The following is a 17,380-nucleotide window of genomic DNA, read 5'->3' as shown; positions in this document are numbered from 1 at the left end:
CAGAAAAAAATGCTTGAAGGAAAAAAAAAACTCCCATTTTGAAAAAAAATAAAAAACAGTTTTTGTTTGCCATTTGGGACTGAAATGGTTACACAAAATAGCCATACTCAATCAGTAACAATACATTACAGTTCTTCACTTACAGGATTACCCAGTACCAGGACTTGCTGAAGTCTTCAAAAATCTTCATACCAACTCGACGTGCATCAATGAATTGTGTGACACCTCTATTGAAAGAAGGTAAAGTAAAAGATAAGGAAAATACATTTAAAGCATTTTCAAATGTCACAGAAATTACCCTTTTTAAGTTACTGTAATAAGGAAACAACACATGGAATATAAATTAGTGTTAAGCCATGCTATTTTTTTCCTCTAAAAGCTATTCTGCAGGTGGCAAGTTATTAGTGCACATCACTACACAGCAACAGTTGTTGTGAAGCTTTTAAGACCATGATCTACAAATCAACAACAGAGAAATGTCATGAAGATTGGGCCACAAAAAAAAAAAAAAAAAAATGGACCACTTGTACACACTCAATTTCAACACAGAATTTACATCTGGATAAAGTGCACAAGTTCGTGTCATGTTCTATATACATTTTGGTGCTATACTTAAGGAGAGCGATCAAGAGCATATGCGCTAACTTACATATATATGGCCTTTTTTTCTGCAAGATTATTCTGAAGAGGTTTGTTGATCAGCAACGGTGTTCATCAATTATGCAGCAACAGTGCTCTAGCTCTGAATGCAGAAAAGATGGCCATATTGTTAGCACTGTCACTGGCGCTCTGACTTTAGCGGTGGCTTCTGTGGTGAAGAATGGAAGAGACAGAAGATCTGCTGAATTATCCTACTTTTGCCAGAAAGATCCACATGGGTGATGCTCTAGTTTTCCTGTCTCATAGATAGAGGAACATTACTAGTGAAGATTCTACCTCAACCAACCTCACACCCAATTCCCATCCCTTCCAAAAATTTCCCTATCGTTCTGTTTTCTCCTGGCATATTTCCCCTTCTGTTCATTCTGGTTAAACATCCTATTTTGATGTTGGGATTGCTTTATTATAATTTTACATGTTTTGTGGGAATAAATACACTCTGAGAATTAAGCAGTATATTCACAGCGAGTTGCAGCACCTCCATGGTCAAAGGGGTTAGCATGCTGTTTTTTTGTTTAGTTTTGTTAGTGTTTATGCCATGAGAGGACCAGATCCATGTTGGCAGTGAGAGCGACTGCCCCATGCCAACATGTGGTCGAGCTAGCAAACCAGCCATGTTGGTACCATTACCCGTGAGAGGATTGAGAGTTGACGATTGGCCTAGGCAGCCATCCCAAGACTGCCTGCCTGAATCAGTAAGGCAGCAACACAATCACACTTCAGAAAGTGATAATTTAATTGGGCTATTCTTATTCTTTGATGCCCGACATGAATGAATAAGATGTTTGTGTGTAGGATGACTTCATTTTCCCCCCTGGACGATAAAATAAACTCCAAAGGTTCCACTGAATAATCATAATCATAATAATAATAACTAGCATAACCCGCGCTCTGTGCGACATGTTGGGGTGGGTGTGTTTGAGAAAGGAACTGATGCAGAGTATCAGTAGTAATTTTACTTTAATGCAGTAAGTGGAATACAATGTTCAAAGTACTTCTTGGCACGATTTCACTGTTTCAGTACCATTTTATTTACTTTTTTTTGTACCATGCACCTCATATGGTCTTTGAGATAATGTAAGCCGAATATCACGTTACTCGAGCGCAGAACAAAGACGAAGATAGCACGACACAAAACCACAAACTCGGAAATAATATATAAGATAATAACAATAACAATGATAAACACCATTACAAAAATACTAAATGTAATATGCTAAATAAAATTGCTTTCTCACAAAAACAACTTGAAAATGCATAGGCAACTGAAAATGCAAAGCCGTCCGCATCCGCTTTGTACTGAATGAAACTTGACGAAAATGACAGTTAAAATAAATTGTACATTTTATTCATTTATATTCTCCATAATCTCATAATAAAGACTTGTTGAATATTTGATGACAAAAACTTAATTGGTAAAAATTTTTACGGCCTGGACATACACATTGAATCTCAATGGTAAACAAGGATTTCGATTAAAACATTTATGGCTGGTCTTCCACTTCACCGATGATGTCATCCTTACAATCCTCTGTTCTCCATTGGGAGTAGAATGAGATGTGCCAAGCTTCAAATTTTTCCGATCAATGGTTTCAGAGATAAAATGCTGTAAATTTTGTGTTTAATCCAAGATTGCTGTCATATCACATGACATATGACGTCAAAATAGTAATTAAGATATTCTCCATGGGGGTTGCTCCGACCCTGAAAATTTTGTCAGCCAATTGGTTTTTTTTTTTTTAAAGCAAAAAAATAAGGCCAAAAAGGGTCAAATAATCTCTATATAAAACAATGTGATTTGTGTATTTGGCTGTCCCCCTTCATAAGGACGATTTAAGTATGGTTCTAAAGGCCAATATAATAACACAACTGTGTGTTCACTACGGTCTATTTTTCAGTATTAAAAAAAAAACTCAAAAAGCATTTTTTATTAAAGAGTAATTACATCTCTTCGATTGGAAATATAGATGCATGGTGACTTGCAACTGGGCATCAAAGGCAGTTTCCAGAAACATTAAAAATAATAATAATAATAATAATAATAATAACAATACATATGGTGCATGGAGTTGAAATTCGCTGCACGTGATGTGTAAGGCGCACAGAGTAAAATGGGTGTTCATTTACATCCGTAAGATGTCTAATAAATAAAGAAGATATAAGCAAACCTGACGCTAGGCCGAGACTTCAGAATTTGGCATGCTCACAAGGCTGTACCATCGAAACGAAACGTCCCAGAGGGTAAAGAAAATAGGGTAATATTTGTACATGTAGTGTTTTAAAATAACACTTCTTGCGACGAAACATCAAATCTTCCAGCCTGAAAATTTCAAAGTAATTCCAATCAGTCATTTTTGACAGGCTTTTATACACGTAATAATAATAATAATAATAATAATACTCCAGTAACAATCATAACAACTACAACAGCCACACAGTAGAGGGCATACTTCCGCCACCCAATACCTGATCAAGGAGAACATATGAGGCCCAATATATTTTTGAAATATCTTGCTATGTATCGGTTCAGCCCCATTTCTCAATGGTGAAGAATCACTTTAAAATTATCGGATCTGATTCGGATCTTCACCAAAATTGAATAACTTCTTCCCTGTCACATACGCAAAGTGTACACCTAATTTCCACTAAATCCATCTGCAACTTTTTAAGATATCGTTCTAGATTATCGATTTTGGCCCGATCTCTCAATGGTGAAGAATCACTTTAAAAATTCGAGTAGCTGGATCCAGATCTTGACCAAAATCTAATCAGTTCATCCTTGTAACAAACCCAACCTGCCCACCAAATTTCATCCGAATCCGTGCAAAACTTTTTGAGATATTCTGCACAAAAACAAACAGATGGACAGGGGTGAAAACATAACCTTCTTCCACCTTTAGTGACGGAGGTAATACTGAAAATTAATTCAACAAAATTATTAATTTTTCTTCTCCATATTCTCATAATAAAGCTTTGTTGAAAATTTGATGACAAAAGCTCAAATAGTAAAAAAGTTACAGCATGGACAGACACAGACATGATTCCAAAACCCCGTCTTCCACTGTGCGAGGGACGGGCTAATAAAACTGTTGCAGTTACCATTCTTATTCTTTCAATATACAGCACATGGCTGCAGGGTAGCATCATTGGCCTTGGGCACGACTATGCCGCTGATGCAATACCCTTTGTGGGTTAAGGCAGGAATTTGGAATTTGTTCAGAGTGCCGGCGATACCTTGCCAACACTTCGCAAAGTACAACTTGGGATCTTCAATGACCACCAACTAATGTCGGCAGATGGGATGCCCAATATAATGTTATCCGAGGGATTGCACACACATTGATGAATCACCATGCCTGTGAAACACTGAGATGACAGTTTATAGCTGGACCAACATGCAAACCCAGGCTACAGCTGGGAAGAGAGTTTGTACCTCAAGGGCATTCTGCCAGCTCGCAGGTCCCATTAATAAATATTTTATGATAGAGTTTATCGTTATTATCCTTTCTCGGCTTTAACGTTTCTCTCAAAAGCAGCTGCGTCCCAACTGTGCCTCTCTGCATTCACAGCCTCTCCGACTGTGCCACTCTGAATAATCTCAATCGCCAATTAACCTCAAAATCGCTCCCTCTCTTTCCAAGCAGCCATTAACGGAAGAGCACGCTAGATCAACTGGTAAGCCCCGTGCCAGGCCATGCGAGCCCCAACAGCAAGGCCAACCGCAGGCTTCCCCAATGCAGATTCACCCCATACATCAGCCGCTTGGCTGGCTATACAATGCAGATTCAGCACACCTGCACATTCGCATGGCTTGAGCTGCGAAGCCCTCATGTGTGCTTTGCAAAGACATTAAAAAAGGACAAGAACATGAAAAACAAAGAGCAAGAGATTTGAATAGGGGAGGACAAAACAGTGGGGTAGGGGTAGGGAAAACAAGCATCTCACTGTACATATGCAATGCACATCTATTGAACAAATACTACATTACACTTATCTAAGTCAATGTGAAGAAATAACTATCGTTCTACTATACAGTTTTATTAACCCTTAAATATCATTCCTACAACACGATATATTGTTAATGATACACTCCAAACTATATATGATTTTGCCAGGTCAGGCCAGATTAGATCTGTGACTTTCTACAGGGAGCATGTAAACCTGTACTAACCTGTTTCATGGCCGGGTTTTCGGCAACTAAACCGTCTCCACCACCAGGTTTCCTCATAAGGAGGGTGTATGATATGGACACCCAGCAGAATTAAAAACAAAACCTGTCAACGGGCAGAGGATCTCCTTGTGAGCCAACAACCATCCATATCTAGTGCCCAACTGTGTCTGTGGATGTCCTGTACAAGGGTTACTTTTTTTTAAGAGGTTGGTGGCAGGATTTGCACTCCGGCCACCGTGAAACCCTGCACTCCGCAAAACATAAGAAACACCGAAAACCCACTCTGTGGGAGTACCTCTTGTGTCGCTGCGCTTCGCATGGCAGCTCACCAGGTAAAGGGATTGGGGCAAAGCCATCGGGACCGCCACTCTTTGAAGATGGGAGCAAAACCATGGGGTAACCTTCCCGGGTCAGATTGTGATAGTATGTGTCAGGGTGGTGCTGAGGTGTCGTCTACCAGACGACGGTCTCCTTGAGTTAACCTGAGGCAGTCCCCATGGGTGGATGCCTAGAATGTCCTCTCCCTAAGAGAGGATGACCTGTCTGTTATCATCTGAGTTCAAGCGATTGAAAATCAGTGTTGCAGCACTCTCTGTGGTTCGGAGAACCGATAGTGGTGAGATCATGGAGGGGGTGGTTACACCTACTATTGGGCTAGTCGCACTGATGGTTACCATGCCCAAGGAGTTGCTGTCGCTGTGTCCAATAAGCTGACTCCAATGATAATTGAGGTAACACTGGTCACCGAGCGAATTATGAGACTAATGATTCGTCATTCCTTGGATGTCGTTTCCCTCGTCTCTGTGTATGCTCCGAATGAGGTGAGTGATCTCACCGTGAAGGATGCATTCTTTGCCACACTTGAGTCTGTGGTTGATCAGTGCCCCAGGAGAGATACACTTCTAGTCTTGGGGGATTTTAATGCATCGATTGGAACTGATAGGGATGATTTTGAGACATGTGTTAGTCCCCATGGGTTTGGAACTGTGAACCAGAATAGCATTAAGTTCCTTGACTTTGCAAGAAGTCATGGACTCAGGGTGGCTGATTTGTGATTTCAGAACCCACAGGCTCATCGCTGTACTTGGTATTCTAACGTTGGTGGTGTAGCATTGGAGATTGACCATGTGCTCATTGCTGGATTGCTGGAGGAAGATCCAGAACTGCAGGGTGAATCGGAGTGCTCGATTCCTCAATACCGACCACAGGCTTGTGGTAGCAACTCTGAAGTTGCAGCTTAAATCTGGGAGAAGGTTACCATCCCAGCCTGGGCTGGATGTTGGCAAGCTCAAGGATGAGAGAGTAGCTGAGGAGTTTTCAAACAGGCTGATTGGGGATTTGGAGGGGGGGGGGTTTGGGTGCTTTAGGGAATCCTGAAGAGTTGTGGAGTGACTTCAAGACCACCATCCTTGATGTTGCCGGTGGATGTCTTGGAACTCACCGTAGGGTGAAGAAGAATTTTGTCTCTCAAGGGACACTGGATGCCACTGACCAGGGTCGCAGGGCCAAGCTGAATGGCAAAGCTGAGCTGTTCAAGGAGTTGAGGCGTAAAACTCTACATGCGCTGAAGGTGGACAAGGAGGCCTGTGTGCAAGGAATTTGTGAGGGGGTAGAGCATCACCTGTGATCAAATGATTCTCGTCCTCCTTACAAGGGAAATCACACACTGCATTCCTCCAAACCCATCCCTCGGTGTACTGCAGTTAGAGTGGAGGGTGGTGCACTCTTGACAGATGAGTCCAAAGTGAAGGCCCACTGGGCCGGTTCCTTTGAGCGGCTGTACCAACTGGATATCAGGGGTCTTACTATCCCTATTGCTGACCTTCCAATCAACTGTGATCCACCATAATTTGTGGAAACACAGGCTGTGATGAACCAGTTGGAATGGAGTAAAGCTCCTGGGATCTGTGGCATCCATGCTGAACTTCTCAAGGCTGGTGGAAATGCTGTACTCATGTCGTTGCATGCAGTTCTGTGCTCTGCCTGGAACACAGGCATCATCCCAACTGACAGGAAGAGGGGCCAAGTTGTCCCTCTCTGCAAAGGTAAGGGTGATCACCAGGACTGCAACAACTACCGAGGGGTGACGCTGCTCTCAGTGCCGGGCAAGGTCTTTGCTCAGATAATTCTTGATAGGGTTCACCACCATCTGCTTGAGCACCAATGTCCAGAGCAGTCAGGCTTTACACCAAAGAGGTCAACGATTGACCGTATCCTTGCCCTTCGGGTCCTCACCGAACGCAGATGAGAGTTTTTGCAGGGGCTGCTTGCAGCCTATGTTGATCTCTGCAAAGCATTTGATTCAGTGAATCGGGATGCCCTCTGGAAGTTTCTTGGTGTTCGTGGGGTGCCACGAAAACTGATCAATCTGATGTCTGAACTACACTCTGGTACTGAGAGTGCTGTGAGATGTGGTGATACCATATCTGACTTATTTCTAATTATTACTGGAGATCGTCAGGGGTGTGTACTGGCCCCCACACTCTTCAGCACTTGTATGGACTGGATTCTGGGGAGGATGTCGGAGAAATCAAGCTGCGGTGCGTCGTTTGGGAATGTCAAGACCTCTGACCTTGATTTCGCAGATGAGTCATCTTTGCGGAGACTTTAGTATCCTTTTGGGGGCCCTCAAGATATTGAATCAGGAGTCAGAGCCACTGTGATTATGGGTTTCCTGGGTCAAACTAAGATCCAGGCTTTCAATGACATCTTGAATGCTGCTATCTTGTCTGTACCAGTTTGTGGTGAGGATATTGAGATCACAGAGAGATTCACTTACCTTGGCAGTGATATTCATGTCTCTACTGGCTGTGAGCTAGAGGTCAATCAAGATCTGCATCAGGCATGGGGAGTCATGGATTCACTGGATCATGGGATGTGGCACTGTCGGTACCGGTGAGGGAGGACAAAAGTCCAACTTCAGGTCCTTGGTGCTTCCAGTCTTGCTCTACGGATGTGAGACTTGGACTCTGACCAGGAATCTGAGATGGAGACTTTATTCCTTTGGTACCAGGTTTCTTTGGAGAATCCTTGGCCATTGCTGGTCGGACTTTGTGTCCAACGAGCTGTTTCTGAGACACACCCAAATGAGATTTGTTACCTGCATAGTCAATGAGCGTCAGCTGCGGCTGTATGGACATGTGGCTCGTTTTCCTGACGCTGATCCTGCTCACCAGATTCTCTCAGCGAGGGAGCCTCGTGAGTGGAGGAGGCCAATGGGCCAACCACGTGCCTTGTGGTTGCAGCAGGTTCATCAGCATCTCAAGGAGGTCGGGATGGGTCAGGCATCTGCCTGGGGGATGGCTAGACGGAGACCCCTGAAGTACTGGCGGAAAGTGGAAGCAGCAATGCACTGCTCCGGCGCATGCCGGAGCTGACCTAACTGTGATTGGTGAGGGCGCCAAGTCGAGCTCTGTCGGGGCTATTTCCGCATGATCTGGAAATAACAAGTGCCATCTGCCACATGGACACATTGTCTTCTGCCCCACCAATCACCATCAGGAGGCATCACCATATTTAGCGGTAGTGAGTTACAATGAAGAAGATTCCTCAATTCTCCAACTGAGACAGACGTCATGACGATATCATCATGCCGATGTCATGACTGCGGCCCCAGAATGGCCTCACATTGCAAAGATGCCAAAGTCAAATGGTGTCACCAAGTTGATAAAAAGCAAAGCTACTTGGTGACTTCAGCAGGACAATATTGTTTTTACTGTTTAATCTTTCTTTCACAATGTAATACTTTCCCTTGTTCTCATAGGGGAATATGGCCAGCACTTAACCCATGCTTGGCAAGACCTGACCTTGCTGGGTGGTTGCATTCAAAGGCCTTGTAAAGTTCTTTGATGCCCTGGCCAAAAGTCCTTCTGGTCTCTCCTATATATTCAGCACCACTGATTCATGGAATAGTGAAAACCACACTTGTGCAGTAATTATAATATATTTTGTCCTTGACGCTGCAGTCAACGCTCTTCTCAGGGTGTGTGGCCGGCCTCGTGGAAAATTCCCCCCTGGGAAAGGGAGTTATGCCAAGCAGCTGGGAAGCTGCACTGGTGAGATTTGGATGTTGGGTCTGACCACAGATTTGGTATGACCCTGGTTCCATGGGGTGGGGGGGTCTGGTGGTGTGAGGCATTTCCAGTCCATCTGTGGTCATTTGGCTTGGCACAATGGCATGGTCATGCGGGTCAGCATTGCATGGACGAACTGCTGCACAGGGATCTATGGACCTGTGGAAATTGTGATGAGGGGGGGGGGGCGAGATGAGAGGGGCATCTCTTCCTCAGACGATGAAGTAAGGAGAGATCAAGATGTTGACATCACTGTGTGCAAAGCTCAACTGCCACGAGAAGCCCTGCCACGATGCTCGTGAACTCTGGGACCGCCTTTTGTGGGCAGCGGATCCCGTCATTGGCCCCCTAAGGCTGTGGGTTGCCATCTTTTGGGCTGTCCCACCTCATGGTGAGGGCCCAATAAAAAAATCGTACACCCCTCTCCAAGGCTCCACAGCTGACCTCGCCACATGGCCTGTGCCGGCCAAACAGTCCGTGCTGTTTCCTCCTTAAGCACAATGCGCTTTCGAGTTGTGCATTTGTGCTCAAGTCCTCATTTGAAAGCAGGAGGTTTTGCACAACAAACTTACTGTGTACTGTCTTAACTTAAAGTTAACACTCACTGCCTCCTCACTTATTGTGACATTTTCAATTCGACTTTCTGTGACATTTTCCCTGTTAAAAGAGTAATCTAACCTACGTGGACATACAGATCATACTATCCTTACCACAATCTAACTCTGCCCCCCACCCCCTTCCCTTTACACATAATAGTGTGTATATACATACATACAGTATATATGTATAATGTTGTGAACATAGAAACAGAATCTATAACATTTGAATCCAATACCTCTGCAATAATATTTGTGTTTGGATGGGAACACCAAACAGTCCAACCAGACAGATATTCCATAAAAATTGTGTGTGCAAAGCAGAACCATCATATACGATGGGAAAAAAAAACAATGTCTATCACAGGAAGTGGTTACAAATAGAAATAGAAATGAAAGCAAGCATGGCTGGTGAACCATGACGGCAGTCAGCTTTACTCCCATTAAAAAAAAAAACATTTTTGGGCAAAAAATAATACTAATAAAACTTTTTCAATTTTGTTTTTGCAGCTGTTTCTGTACCAAGGCAGCACATATGACTCACTTTGCAGCATTCTGAATTTCAGTGGCATTAACACGTTCATCACCGTACATCACAGTCTCGTTCCCAGAAATGGACACTTTTCCGTTGTCTGTTATTAAGTTTGGGAAGCAACGATTCATGACTACAAGAAAAGCACAAAAACAAGTAGTCAGTCACACAGTGCCCAGAGGTAACCCAACCCCATCCAGCTTTTATTGTACGACATACTACTCACATGGTTTGCTGGAAATCACAGCAGATGGACAAAGGTCTTTCGAGATAATTTTTAGAGTGTTTCTTTCCTGTCAGAAATAAATAAATAACTTCAAAAAGAGGTTTCAACACTATTTTAATGGTGTCATTTTATTACTGTAAAATAACTTGAAGGTGCAGACATCCTTAAGCCACAAAATTTGAAATTCCATCGCTAAACAAAAAATTAATCAATGCAAAAAGAGACACCAGAATACTGCACAGCTGTGAATGCATCCTGAGTAAGGAAATAATGTTGAACTCCAATCTGTTTTTAGCAGCGTCTCGTGTAGCGAACGCTGCAGTCAACGCTCTTCTCAGAGTAGCGAACGCTGCTCATGGAGAGCTCGGCGTTCTTCTTCTTCTTCTTCTTCTTCTTCTTCTTCTTCTTCTTCTTCTTCTTCTTCTATTCTTGTGAAGACAAAACTTTTATATTGGGACTTGGCTCCTTTATATACACGATCCGGATCTCTTTAAATACTAAACACCTGTACACATCCTCGCATAGACGGTGCCTTTTGAGAGCGTCTATCATGAACTTTTAAATATATTCGGACATTTGCTTTAAAGTTTCGAAAAGTTCACGTTACTATTTAAAGATTATTCCATTTAATATATTGTAATCTCGTAAATACATTATTTATTTCGTAAATACACGATATTTCGTAAATACGTAAATACATTATGACGGGTCTCGCTATTGGCTTAATCAAGGCACGTGACGAAATATCGGAAGTTGTTGTTGTTGTTGTTGCATTCGCAAACTTTGTTGCGAAGGTTATGTTTTGATCGCTGCGTATTTATTTATTTATTTATTTGTGAATGTGTGTGTTTGTTTGTTAGTTTGTTTGTTATTCGCATAACTCCAAAAGAATTGAACTGAATCGCAGCAAATTTGGTGGGACGATTGGTTATTATCCTGAGGACCATTTGATTAGATTTTGGGAGTGATCGGGTCAAAGGTCAAGGTCATGAAAAGGTCAAAATCGACTTTTTACCATAGCGCGGTTAATTTGTATCCAATTTGCATGCAACTAATGCCAAAATGTTCAGAAATCAATGCCCCATCTTGTGATATGTGACATGACAAAATGACGTAATAACCCTTATTAGCGGTTGGAAGTCAAAGGTCAGGGGAGGTCACGACATTGCAAAATGTGCGGTTTTAGTCATAACACGGTCAATTCTTATCCAATTTGCATGAAACCAACACCAAAATGTTGACTGTTCTTTTCCCCACACTCTAATACCAATTACAAAATTAAGAGTACAAAGGTCAAGGTCGAGGTCATGAAAAGGTCAAAATCGTCATTTTTGTACAATGAATGTTTGTTTGTTCACAATAAATAACTTATTTAGAAAAACAGAAACTCGTGTGTGCTAAATGCCCTTAAAATGCCAGAAAATAATATCTTATAATGTGACCAGTTGTCATCAGATTGACTTGACACCGACACCCAAAAAGGTCAGGGAGTTCATACAGAAATTGTACAATGTATGTGAATCAGTGTCAAACAGCAGGAAATTTAATGTTTTTAAGCCATCATAACACATATGAGATGGCAGATGTGGTATGGGATTAAATACCCTCACAATCAACGGTTTCTGGGGGGGGGGGGGGAGGAGGGGGAATGTGGCGTTGGCGAAGGTATGCGCTCTACTGAGTGCCCGTTCTAGTTTTTTTGTTTGTTTTTTTTTAGCCGACAAAACCTTTAGGACACTGCTCTTGGACACATTTGTCCTTGTTAAATAAAACTATTCATGTAGCAGGTTATTTTTCCTCATATAATGGTGTCTCTCTAGAATAGCTTTAATTCTATATCTTACATCACTCAAGGAGCTTGTACATAAATTACATGCAGGACAAAGACATTGGTAGACATAGATGTAACTTACAATGAATTACAAGGGCATTATCATTGGCATTCCCGCAAATAAGCAGAAGCACAAGACATGTTGCTCTATCGCATCGCATTAAGGTTGGTGATCTGTTTTTCATCCTCTCTCGACTGGTCTTACTTCCTCTGCTTTTTCATCCCTACGATGCCCCTTTTCAGTCCCTCGAAGATGCTTGTGCTCGTCCAGCAACCCCTCTCAAAATACAGAAGAGCTCTCCAGCAACCCCCTGTGAAACTCTCAAAATACTGTTGCTCACCAACACTCCTTTAGTCCTTTTTTCTACCACTTGTGGAACTGTCTTCATGAGTCATTTCAATCCAACTCTTCCATCTAATGATTCAAGATGGCAGTACACCTTTACCTCAAGTCATCTTCCATTCCTACCTGTGATCTTTACTACCCCTGTTAACCCCACCCAATCTCCCAAACCAAACACTTTTATGAAAGCTCGCCATGTTTACATCCCTCTTATCTCTTGTTTTCCAGCTCATCCATTCCCTTGCTCATTGCACCTGCCTGCTGTGCCACTGTCTCACCATTATTGCATTGCCTTTATACCCTCATTCACCTTGCTCTTCCATGAGCCTAGATTTTGTTAAGGTTAAAAAATGAAAAATGATCAATAATGTGATTACATCATATTCTGCTGAAACAGACAGTGTTTCTATCAAATTGACGTGGTGACAAAATGATATTCTCTTGCTGGCTATCACACCTCCTTGAAGTTATTAAACATCAATGTACACCTTTCATATTGCTTACTTGCTTATTATACAATCACAAGCAAAAGTACCCACCACCAGTGACAGGAAAAGCAAGCAAAAGTACCTGTCCCCAGGTGACAGTAAAGTTTAAGTTCATCTCTCAATTTAAATTATTTCATGGACTTGAAAAAGGTTCATTGTGTTTCACTTTTGCTTTCACTCAGCACCAAAACCTGTCATTTAAAAACTGAATGTTGCGTTTTTCCTGCGTGCGCAGCTTTTCAAACGCAGGGTGGGAAGCAGCCTCCGAAGAGATGGATGAACGCATGGACAGACACCACTGTTCACAAAACATATAAGATGTCGCCTGGCATGTGGAGCTTCTTATGAACCTTCACCGCTTTCGTCAGTCTTGGGCCCACATTCCGATTTTATTCCAGGTGACCTTCATTCCTTTTATTTCCTTCTCGACGATAGGTCACCAAGTCTCTCTTGGCTACCACCCAACCCTTCTCTTCCCATCAGGTGCCCAGCATATTGCTCTTTTTGTACAGTATCTTGATCCTCCATGCACAACACATGACCAATCCATCTCCACCTCCTAATTATGATCTCTTCTGTGATGTTTTTCTGCCTGACAACCTCTTTATTACAAGCAATGGCAGGCCAGAAGATTGTCAAAATTTTGTTATGGCTGCTATAGATGAGAGACTCCAGTTTTCATGCTATTTCCTTTGGTGATTTTTCCAAGATTCACATCCAAAGAGGAGGACTGACTTCCCATTGCTGTCAAAGATCCTCAGCTTAGTTTTGATGTTATACTTGTTTACCTTCAAAATTTTGAGTCTCATGAATGAACCATTTGGCTTAATTGTATCCTTTGTAGTACAACGGCATTTCCCCTCCTGTTAAGGTAACCATGGACCCCAGATATGTAAACTCATCAACCTCTCTAATCGATTAATTGTTACACATTATGTTGTTGGTGGTGGTGTATGTGGCATGTATGCTCATGCTTTCTGTTTTGGCTATGTTCATTTTCAGTACCACTTTCACCACATACTCCCGCAGCCTATTTACTTTCTCTTTCGTGCTATGCAGGGACTGTGACATCAGGCAGATGCCATCTGCAAAGGAGAGGTCCTGCTATTTGAATTAGTTCCTCCAAAGAATCCCATTCTCTGCCAAGTTGTTTACCATAACGCTCAGCCCAACACCACTAAAAACAGCAATGGAGACAACATGCAACCTTATCTGACCCCTGTGGCAACTTCAAGTTCGGATGACAATGTTGCAAACTACACTGCATTTCTATCCATTGTAGGTATTCGTCATGATCAGTACAAATTCATCTGGTACTCCATACAGCCTCAGTATCTTCCACATCTCTCTATTCACACCGCCAAATGCCTTTTCAAAATCGACAAATGATATAGGCAAATGCTTGCATTTCATTCATCTGTCTCTCCTGAACCCAGCTTGTTCCTTTCTTATGGTACTGTACCATCAACAAACTTTTGCATTTTGTTCAGCATTATCTTGCAAAGCATTTTACTGCCAACGCTGTTGCATCCCCTTTCTTTGATAATTTGATGAGTAGATCACATTTTCGTTGCTTGGGCAATTTCCCTTGCTTCCATATCTCGTATATTCAGCTATGCTGGCTATGTGTTGATACTTGTATACTTTTGACTTTTCATAGCATCTTGTGCATCAGACTGTTTGCTTGGACCCATGTCAATTGGTAGATAACTTCCTGTCAATTGGTTCTTCCACCTCATCTTGTCTGTCATTGTTCACTCTATTCAAAATCTCCTTGAAGTGTTCTGCGCATCTTTCCATCTGCTCCATCTCTGAAATGAGTATATTTCCTTGTTTATCTTTTGCTTGCTTCACTCCTCACATTCTGTCTGATCATACATTCTAGATCATATAAATTGTTGCCATGTCTCCATTATCAGCTGCTGTGTCTGCTTCTTCCACAATGCCATACGGTACTGGATACTGCAGGTAGTCAGTCAAACTACAGGTAGTTACCAATTATGCAGCTAACTCCATGCATTGAGGAGTACTGTCAAACAATTACCCACTGTTTTCAAAGGAAAGCATGGGATAGTCAACACCAACAAGCTAAATGCAGACAGGACATCGATACGAAATATTAGTCATCATACAAAGGATAATATGCTCTGAGATGATTACTGGTAATCACTAGGCGTCAGTTTGTGATGCAGGCATACATACCTGCTCAGGCTTAAATTCGGGGGTGCAGTATTTCTGGTAGTCCTTAAAGTTGTTTTTCTGGGCACCTATTAGGGTAAGAGATTTCTTTGGACATTCCTTCACACAGATCTGGCACACACACACACACACGGTTAAGAATTAAGAAGAGATCAGCTCAACTGAGATGAAGAATGAATCATTAGAAATGAACAAAAGACACAACATGAATGGCTTTAAGAAAATGGCAGGACAGAGTCAATAGGACAAGTGGAGCTTTTGCAAGGTAGAGACGGAAAGCATGAGCCACCTCCGATCAAGAATGTAAAAAAAAAAAACTCATGTCAGAACAGCTGGACACACAAAGAACCAACAAGGTCTGCAGAGTAATCCACTGTGACACCCACAAAAACTTCAATATCTCAGTTACAGAAAACTCATGGAGCATGAACCAAAAATGACAACTGAGAACAAGGAAGTCACACTCACAAAACGACCTGATGATCCCATCGAGCGTGAACATAGAAAAGAAAGGATTGTAACCGGATATAAAATACTTAGCTATAAAAAAGAAAAAACAGTATTGCTAAATGAGGAATCAGTTCCCAGCAATTTTGGCCAAAAAAAAAATCAAAATCCATTGGGACCATACTCTGCAGAGCATTGGTGCTGCCAAAGCAGCCTCCTGGGCTATTGGGCACAATCCTGGATGGGTCACCACTCTCATGCGGGATCCTCGAATGGCTCAATCATCCCATCAAGTTGGTACTCATTTTGTCAACCTCGGAAGGATGGTAGGCTGAGTCATTTTGGCCTAAACAATGCAGAAATAAAGAAAATGACTCGATACCAGGACCTCAAAATGAAGTGAAAAGATCCTGGAAGCTTAATTGTGCCAAAATTGTGCCAGTGATAACTGGAGTAATGGCATTCATGAAGAAGAACCTTTCGGAGATCCCAAAAACCAATATAAACAAACTGCAGTTGGAAGCTGTCCGAGCCTCAGTGACAATCTAGAAAAAAGCCCTCGGAACAAAAGTTTGAGAACAATAAAACTTCATAGCTTGGTCCATGATCTGTGACCCCTACCCCCTTTACCAAAACAGAGGTGGATACTTCGAGACCTGGGAGGACTCCATTGCACCTTCTTAAACCCGCATATGGAGATACACACACACACACACACACACACACACACACACACACACACACACACACACACACACACACACACACACACACACACACACACACGTCCTTCCAAAAGTATTACCCCAATTTTTTTTCCTCATTAAAGTTTTACTGTAAGAGCATGGAACCTCATCAAAATGTCCATACATAATCTGACAACATTCCCAAATTCAAGCAATCTAACAACATGCCGAAAATTTTCTTCAAAATCCACATCCTCATGAATGGCTTTAAGCTTCCAGACATGAATTAAGCTTAAGACATGAATGGCCTTCCATGTATATGCCATACATACATAACCACCTCTGCCTTGAAGTAATATGAAGTAGTACACAAAAGGTGCCACAAAATGGACTCCACATTTGGCAAAATTGGGATCAGGCTGTCACTCAGAATATAATTCATTTGATACCTTCATGGATTCAAACACTGTATGATGCCAAGCAACATGCCACCAGATACCAATGTATGTAAGTCCATTTGACGTGTTGGAATCACAGACTGTGAAAAAACAAGTTTACAATCATGGCCGTTCATTATATTATCACAAGGTAGTGCGTTTTAAGGGCTTGGACTCCAGTGCTACTTGAACGAAGACTCGACCACAGTAAAACCCAGGTGTAACAAATGTGACTCAATGAAGTCAAGAAGTGAATCGTACTTTTAGTGACCAGTCACAACAAAATGACCACTATTTACCAAAACATAATGAACAGCAAAATGATTAAAAGAAAGTAAAACCGCAGTTTGTCAAACCAGTGCAAATTCATCGATTAATTCTGTACCGAATTGAGCAGCGAGAGCAAATGAAATACGATATGTGGGTGGCTTTGTGTAATGTTCTTCCTCCAAACATTCAGTTAAAGAGAAGCCAAGGTGCTGTTCGGTATTCATCTTTCCATGACAGATGCTTAACAATATGCAAAGCAAGCCAAATTTGACGATTTGAGTACATGATTCTTTATTCTGGTGGGTATCTTAACGAAAGGCACCTGCCAATAGAAGTGCACATATAATGGGACTGTTGAATGTGGGCATTATACTTGCAGAATAAGATGATAAAATGCGGAATTTCTCGAGAACTGTAAGTA

General features: G+C 42.0%; 1 protein-coding gene across 5 annotated transcripts in view; it reads right to left on the bottom strand.

The window, feature by feature from the left end:
• SLC44A5 (solute carrier family 44 member 5) overlaps positions 1–17,380 on the bottom strand; it is a 122,873-nt gene that overhangs the window by 63,320 nt on the left and 42,173 nt on the right. For 3 of the 5 annotated variants that reach the window (XM_085882442.1, XM_085882443.1, XM_085882445.1), the window contains 5 exons: positions 15,123–15,230; positions 10,259–10,325; positions 10,045–10,165; positions 1,291–1,347; positions 144–227 (listed from right to left, as the gene is read on the bottom strand). In XM_085882442.1, coding sequence (XP_085738568.1) covers positions 144–227; positions 1,291–1,347; positions 10,045–10,165; positions 10,259–10,325; positions 15,123–15,230 — 437 coding nt within the window. The remainder of the gene's footprint in view (positions 1–143; positions 228–1,290; positions 1,348–10,044; positions 10,166–10,258; positions 10,326–15,122; positions 15,231–17,380) is intronic. The other 2 variants (XM_085882444.1, XM_085882447.1) reach the window with 1 other exon arrangement.

The sequence above is a fragment of the Eptatretus burgeri genome, chromosome 5 (assembly GCF_056783735.1).
Source record: "Eptatretus burgeri isolate ZD-2024b chromosome 5, Ebu_testis_v1, whole genome shotgun sequence".
NCBI classification, from domain to species: domain Eukaryota; kingdom Metazoa; phylum Chordata; class Myxini; order Myxiniformes; family Myxinidae; genus Eptatretus; species Eptatretus burgeri.
This window is presented reverse-complemented; position numbering and strand designations above follow the sequence as displayed.